The sequence below is a fragment of the Papaver somniferum genome, chromosome 3 (assembly GCF_003573695.1).
Source record: "Papaver somniferum cultivar HN1 chromosome 3, ASM357369v1, whole genome shotgun sequence".
In the NCBI taxonomy this organism is placed as follows: domain Eukaryota; kingdom Viridiplantae; phylum Streptophyta; class Magnoliopsida; order Ranunculales; family Papaveraceae; genus Papaver; species Papaver somniferum.
The window spans coordinates 146,204,078-146,211,938 of record NC_039360.1 but is presented as its reverse complement, the minus strand read 5'-3'; the positions used below and the strand labels follow the sequence as shown (position 1 = coordinate 146,211,938).

The 7,861-nt window shown below is 37.5% G+C and overlaps 1 protein-coding gene across 2 annotated transcripts; it reads right to left on the bottom strand.

Annotated features, from left to right (window-relative positions):
- Positions 1–2,978: 2,978 nt before the first annotated feature.
- On the bottom strand, positions 2,979–7,358 carry LOC113357631 (nuclear pore complex protein NUP58-like). 2 transcript variants are annotated; one of them, XM_026601069.1, is made up of 6 exons: positions 6,887–7,358; positions 6,559–6,673; positions 5,490–5,951; positions 4,872–5,370; positions 4,356–4,396; positions 2,979–3,455 (listed from the first exon to the last, which is right to left on the bottom strand). In XM_026601069.1, exons 1-6 carry the CDS (start codon positions 7,156–7,158, stop codon positions 3,420–3,422), a joined length of 1,425 nt encoding a protein of 474 aa, XP_026456854.1. In that variant the 5' UTR covers positions 7,159–7,358; the 3' UTR covers positions 2,979–3,419. The 2 variants fall into 2 exon arrangements, with proteins under 2 accessions (XP_026456854.1, XP_026456855.1); XM_026601070.1 differs by having other exon boundaries at positions 2,979–3,452.
- Positions 7,359–7,861: the final 503 nt, after the last annotated feature.

Below are 7,861 nucleotides of genomic sequence, written 5' to 3'. Positions count from 1 at the left end.
AGTGCTAGAAGTCTTCACAGCGGTTAAAACAACTTAAGATAGTAGCCTCTATCTTAGGATTCACGTGTGTTGGCCAGATTGGTTGTAGGCGCAGAGATATTGAGGAAACTAGGTAACTAGGGGTAGTTTACTTGATCTCAACTATACGAAGTTGGCAGTGGGCTTTGTATAGCGGATTAATACTGAGAGTATTCAAAACTGTTTGGGAGGCGATCCAAAGGAGTTGGGTGCTAAAAATATTAACAACGGTTAAAACAACTTAAGATAGTGGCATTTATCTTAGGATTCACGTGTCTTGACCAGATTGGTTGTAGGCGCACGGATACTGAGGAAACTAGGTAACTAGTGGTAGTTTACTTGGTCTCAAATATACGAAGTTGGTAGTGGTCTATGTATAGCATCTTAATTCTGAGAGTATTCAAAACTGGACTACGTCCCGGGGTTTGCTGCATTTGCGGTTTCCTCGTTAACAAAATTTTGTTGTATCTTTACTTTTACTTTTTCCTATATTTTAAGATTCAGTCTCGAACTTATACTATATACCAAGTGTGTACCTTATGATTTGCTATCTTCTTGACAACTTCTGTATATATTTGATCATATAAGGTATCACACTTATATGTTGATATTGAAAAGATGCAGTGTATGTAGTACCCTCGTCAACTGAAGGATGTGCATTATGCAACACAAAAATGCAAATAATGTATGAGATTATTTACAAAGCTTTGGAAAATATTGATTTTAATGGTGTTGTCGGAGAAGCAGGATAAAGAGAAGTTTATTAAATGAAATTTAAAGCAAACTAACCCTTAGAAAATGTTATATTGCTATGCCTATCATATTGTTTCTGAAAGGAAACGTCATGAGCCGCTCATGCGTCTTTGCTAGTGTGTAAAATGTACATCACTAATTAAGCATTCCATCTTATTTAGGAAAGAACAGTACTATCCCGCACGATCTTGCGGGAAGCTATCCCGTTCAAGCGATTTCTTTACCGTTAGATCATGCAAAATTCAGATCTAACAGCCTTGAACCCTTTAGAGGAAGTGGTGGGTCCTTTTCTGAAAATGGTAGGTTCTTTCAGGAAAGTGATGGGTCTTTTCCTCAATGTGAATCTAACCGTTGATTTGATCATCCAACGGTAAATAAACCGCTCTTGCGGGAAGTCATCCCGCAAAGTCGCGTGGGATAGCATTTGTCTATAGAAAATAATCATATACTCACTAGGTCAAAGAAAATTTGGTGATCGCGCCATTTCACCTACACAGTCTATGCTAGAATCTGAAGGCTTGGATTATCTCCACGAGAGGAGTATAAAGTGCAATCATGAGGGTAGTTGTGTCCTCTATGTTAGTTAAGTTGCCAATGTGACGTGTCATCCAAAAAGCTCATTAAGGCTGCACAAGGGTATTTAAGAACTTGCACCATTGAGTTGCTTTATAATCCATTTAGTTGGCTTGACGGCAGATGGAGGGCCGGATTCCAGAACCTTCGCTGACTCGCTCTCTTTCTCTGCACCTGCCAAAAATAAAATCTACTTAAAATACCAAAATATCCTCAATGTTAATCCCACGAAATTAGATGGTAAATCGGCTCGAATTTGTAAGTACCGAACCATCTCAAGCTCGTAATAAACAAACCAACCTTGAAGTTGTAGTGTCTTAGGAAAAGACATTTATGATAATTTATTTGAATTGAATTATCAGTTGCATGCTACCGTGAGACATGCTTTGCCAATTTTGAAATGCAGTAGGTTTTTGACTTAACCATTATAATCAGAAAGTACTTAAACATCTGTCCAATTCGATATAATGATAAACAATACCACCTCCAGTTCACAGAAAGAAATACCCGACGCCACTTCAATTAAACGGAACTCTTAATTAAGTGCGAGACCGATACCTGGAAGGGCGAACTATGCTACCAGGAAAATTTAAAAAAAAAAAAAAAAAAATTAGCACGAGAGAATACTACCAATACCATACAGCGAATCTTAATACTATCCAGAGTCCACCAGGTCGTCTCAACTCACAAAGGTTACCACGCTACGAAGTTCAAGGGCTTTTTCATCAAAATACTAAATAGTCTAATCTGAATTACCACAACGAAAATGTCCCAAGTCTCCGACAGAGGAAGTAGAAAAAATTACGACATTTGCAAAAACTGATGACAGAAGTTCAATCCTTAATCCACAATCCATAATTAAAGAAAAAACAAAGAAAAAGTCAAAAGGTTGGAAAACCAACGGTTGCGATTATATTTGATGATTCGGGGTATCTGTGTCTCAGTTTTAAAATTTTAAACATCCATGACCAATATTCACATCGAGGGACAGATTAATTGTCGTGATGTCATTGCATACGTTACGAGTGTGGGATCAAATCATTAAACACTAAAATAATGACTTACAATAAAAATGAGAAAACCCAGAAACGTCTGGTTGGCCCAATTCCCATCCTAAAAGAACACAAAAGCAGAAGTGGACTTCATACTGTGTCAACTGCCCCCAATCAGTTGGGGCTGGAGATTTGGATCATGAGACATTTGGGTTATAGAGTGATAACTTTAGAGTTACCGATGCAAGATTACAGGTTACAGCGACATCCTGAGTTACTCCTAATAGTCGTGTGATATGCTCATGATCATTATGTATGTTAGAAGGTTGCTGCTCAGCAGAAAACCCAGAAGGAATCAAGAAAAGGTCATTGGGCTTATTATATATACAGAGTGCGGAGAAGAAGCGCCAGTCATCTCTACCAACGCTACCTATTCAACAACATATAAAATCCTAAGAGTCCAAGTCAAAATAAGGATCTCTATGTTAAGTTATTGTTAAATGATGCAGGCAGCAGGAGCAAGCAGTAAAATCCCACTGAGTAATTCAGTAACCTCACCTCAGGCCCCATTAAAATTCAAGGATCTCTGTATTCCTTTCCTAATTGTTGCACTTCTTTTGCCAACTCCTTCTACTCAGTCCCTTTAGCAAGGTTGATCTTCATAAAATGTACCATCAAACATTTACCATAACGTTAAAGTTAATTATACATTGGCTTAATCTTAAAAAAAGACAGTAAAACTACAACCAGAAGAGAGAAAACCTACTCTCTCTCAACGGAGATCTTTTTCCTAATAATCTACAGTTTACATGAGCTTGGAACTTTATATCTGAGAACTGACATGATATATCCAAAATACAAAAAATAAGAACAAACTCAAGAATCAAGATGCAACATCATCGCAAGGAATGACCGAGCTTAAGATTTGGATTGAGTGGTTGGTCGCATTACTAGGGGAAGGTTCAACAAAAAGGATCACCGCACGAAGCTGCTATTAGAGCGGTTGGAAACTCTCATGTCATTGGTAGAAACAAATGGCAGGCAGATTGGTTTACGGAACTGCGTCTTGTCTCTGAGGTATAACTAGCGTCTTGCAGTCCTGGATTTTGGCCGAGACTTCTGCACAAGAACAAAGACTCAGGGAAAAAAAATTTTTAAAAAAAAAAGCTAAATAAATTTTAAAAAAAAATTTTAAAAAAAAAAGCTAAATAAACCTGCCGCTAGCGATCGCAGGTTTACACACTGCAGTTTAGTGAAAACCCATTGAAATACATAAGAACAATTTCAGACAGCATGCAAAAACAGAAGTAACAATGGTGGCAACCCACTCCCACTGCATAATTTCTAACATACAACACATTAACCATTTTGATGAGCTCAACAAACATATTAAAGAATATCCACTATTTTCAATCTCAAGAGTCACCCTGCTCTATCTCTATCCATTTTGGCCGAACATCATACATCTACAATAGATCAGCTTTTTTTGCTAAATTTTTTGACAAGCACGGTGCAGGTGTTTACACACTGCAGACTATTGAAAACCCATTGAAATACATAAGAACAATTTCAGACAACATGCAAAAACAACCCACTCCACTGCATAATTTCTAACATACAACACATTAACCATTTTGATGAGCTCTAAGAAACATATTAAAGAATTTCCACTATATTCAATCTCAAGAGTCACCCTGCTCTATCTCTATCCATTTTGGCCGAACATCATACATCTACAATAGATCAGCGTTTTTTGCTAAATTTTTTGACAAGCACAGTGCAGGTGTTACAATCGGTACAGTTGTTACAACATAACAGATAATAACATTATCGTTTGACATAATTCATATAAACAACACTGCCACACCAATATACCATTTATAACATGAAGGTTATAAACTTATAACAGTTGGATTCAGCAAAAACGTGTATGAAGAAGAATGGTCCTCTACTGCAGATATATTACAAAGCACGAAACAATTAACTTGTTAGCTATCAAGTTTAAGCAAATCTACTCACAGAAGCATTCCCAAAGCTTGACCCAGATCCTGCTGGTTGACCTGAGAAGACCAAAGTGATAAGAATAAATATGTGTGCGCAGAGTGATCACATGATGAAAACATATATAACCTAGTTGCAGTTGAGACAATAACAAGAAGTCCAGGAATCTGAGTAAATAAACAGAGTAGCTAAAATCCCAATTTAGTTATCTATGTCTATATATTAGTTGCTTCTGGTGCCTTGGCTGTAGTTTGTGTGGGCCACTATGCACTCATGAGTCAGCTTGGCTAACATTAATGATAGTACGTATTAAAGAAACTTAATGCAAGTATTAACCAGCTAAGCTAACCCATTAAAAAAGGTTGGAGATGAAATATACTTGTGACATGGCATGAAAAAACTTAAATGCCATATGGCATAAAATTATGAAACTAATTTTCTGGAGCTAAAGAATACAGTTTGCTTAGTTCAGTTATACACAATTTAAGTAAGCAAAACTGTTAGGGACCTGAGAAAAAAAAGAAAACCACATACCCGATGCGAAAGGAGTAGAAGAGAAAGGTGAAGTCCCAGTGGCAGGGGTAGAACCAAAAGATTGAGCTGGGGTTGGACCAAACAAAGATTGTTGCGGTGTCCCTAAAATTGGAGGTTGAGGAGAAGCAGCAGGTGAACCGAAAAGGGACGGCGTTGGAGCAGATGCTGGGGTAGAAAATAAGTTGGCCGATGGAGCAGCAGCTGGGGATGTGAAAAGAGAGAACCCACTCCCTGAAGAAGCTGGCGTGGTCCCTAATGATGGTTGTGGTGCATTTATAGCCGGTGCTGCTGAACCAGCAAACAAACCTGCTACCTGAGTAGATGGTTGTGAAACGGCGGGCAAATGTAATGTTGGATGAACTCTCTTAGAAGCAGCTTCTTGTTTGGCCAGTTGCCTCCGATCTGCCTCAAGAAATGGATCATTACTATCCCCTCGTCGCCGTTGGTCAGCAAGATAAGCTGACTTCATGGATTCAATGCCTTGATGAAGACTCTCCACCTGCCAAGCAGAATAAAAAATAAATAAATTAACTACTATTACACAAAGCCAAGTCTCAAAATATGATGCATAAGAAGCATCCTTAATTAATCAAAGAACGAAGTACTAGCAATTCTCACCTTGGCAGCTACATGAACAAAGAAATCGTGCACATTGGACAAAACCTTTGGTAAAGACCGCAACAATGATGAATCTGAACCAGAAGATCTCTCAGAATCAGAGAGGAGCAGTTGCTCTAACTCTTCAACACACTGGCGGCACTCACCAAGATATTTCTCTAATCTGGCTACTGTTTGCTGCATGAAAGGTGATGGTCTCCTTGGGAGCCCACTGTAGAAATCATATTCAGGTACACTAGAGGTAGATACTGATGGAGTAATCGCACTTGGAGCTCCTTGAGCTTGACCTTGGGCGTTAACATTTGCGGCAGCTCCCACCTTTGGATGAATAAACCTAGGGCGGAGTATCATGAATGAACGCACTGCAAGTTCTGTGTTTCTCATTATGTCTTTTATGACAACCATCAGTTCTTGCAGCACAATTTTCTCTCTTTCCATGCCAGTGCTGATTCCCCCAAGTTCCTGTAATATTAAGACAGAGTTGAGGATTGGCAATAGCAATACAAAACAAAACTACGAGTAACTAAGAAATGTAGATATTAGCAGTTACTTCCTCCGTTTCAAAAAGATAGGCTTGTTTCATGTGTAATTTGAACATGAAACAAGCCTATCTTTTTGAAACGGAGGTAGTATTAACATGAGTTTAAAGACCTTCCTAAGGGGATGTTCATTATCTTTAAGACAAACACTTTTAAGATGATCGGGGGAAAACACAAATAACTATTTATTCACAGTCACGTTATGTTTGACGTTCCATAAAGTTTGTTTCAACACAAAGTGATGGGTTTCTCCCTGCATCACTAAGACTATGAGCAAAGGAATTTAAGTTCTACACTTTAACTAGTTCAAATTCAAATCTTTCTGCCTTTTAGCTTTGTGTAATCAATTTGCCGTTTTTAACAGAAAACTCACTAAAGAACTACCAAACAAGATTAAACGAAGCATGTTTTGATTTATTCACACACAGTGAAACAGATAACTTAGGCTAGCATTGATTAACATCAACTAAGATAAATACCACCATAATACTTGAGAAATAGGTGTACAAGAATTGCAAGAAGATTAAAACCTGCACAATATGACTAGCATCGAGCTCGAATCCATCATTGGAGACCGAGGAATCGTAAAGACGGCTACATTGATCAAGTCGTTGGCTTTCATCCCTGAATTCCAATATTCTCTCTCTATATTTCAACATAATTCCGTTAGATATCCAAACCTAAAACCTTAAACATCTAATATCAGTCTTCTCGCAAGTCAGTAACACTAAATTCATCCAAGATTTGATCTTTTCACAGATAAATCTTAGCTTCCAACTGATTTAAGCAAATCAATCCCTAATTTTCTCAAAAGAAAAAAAAAACTAAGAAGAGAGAAAAGAAACCCTTGAAACTTACTCGATCTGGAGAAGGATTTTCTGAGAATCAGGATGAAGATCAGCCCATTTGGTATTATAAGTTGCTGGAGTTTTATCGTTTGTTAGGAGATATAATTGTTGCTGTTGCTGTTGCTGTTGTTGCTGCTGCTGAAATTGAAACTGTTGCGGTTGTTGCTGTTGCTGTTGATGTTGGGTTTGTTGAAAGGGGTTAGTTTGTTGAAAGGAATTAGGTTGAGATTGGGGTTGAAAAAGGTTTTGTTGAGGTTGAGTAGAGAATCCTGGAAACGACATTGTTTTTCCTTTCTTTTAATGATGATTCTTCTTCGCGTATGGTTTCTGAAAGGACATCACGAAATCTCTCTCACTCTGGTTTTAGATTCAGAAGAAAGAATCAACTGAATAACTAAAAAATGAATTACAATACCAGGAAAGCTACCGTATTTCCTAAAACCCTAGAGAGGGAAAATTATTAGAAAGACGAACAAAAAAGAAAGACTAGCGTTTCTTGTCCGCGTTTGGCATACGGGTTTTTTATTGGACCACTTTTTATTGTGGGCTCTTTTTCGTGGGCCTTTCTTTTGTCTTGCACAACTAGGGGTGAGCAGCAGATGGGTGGATGGCAATTTGTTATTAGCCTTGTCCAATCCATCTGAATTGCGGATTTGAGAACTTCACCCACGTCCAATCTATATTACTCATCGGATGTGACATCCACAAGTGAGCGGATTAGGTGCTTATACATTTGCGGATTCAAAAAATTATAGATGAAAATAGATAAATGTTGAACGTGAGTAATATAATTTAGTTTTAAAACTTAGGTTATTAAAACATAAGTAATTAATATAAAAAGAGTAATTGATATTTGGAATATCATCAATGATTTTCAATAGCAAACTATATATATATTATTTACTAACTTTCTATAATAACCTTCATATATGTATATTACTAATATTTTTTTAGGATTGGGTGTCTAATGGATGAGTGATATTCC

What these genes read in the sequence shown, in the direction of transcription:
- LOC113357631 (XM_026601069.1), bottom strand. Translation starts at nt 7,158, where the DNA reads ATGTCGTTTCCAGGATTCTCTACTCAACCTCAACAAAACCTTTTTCAA. An exon ending in AAAATCCTTCTCCAGATCGA is followed by an intron (nt 6,674 to 6,886) that starts GTAAGTTTCAAG and finishes GTTGAAATATAG; the next exon opens with AGAGAGAATATTGGAATTCA. An exon ending in ATGCTAGTCATATTGTGCAG is followed by an intron (nt 5,952 to 6,558) that starts GTTTTAATCTTC and finishes TTAATATTACAG; the next exon opens with GAACTTGGGGGAATCAGCAC.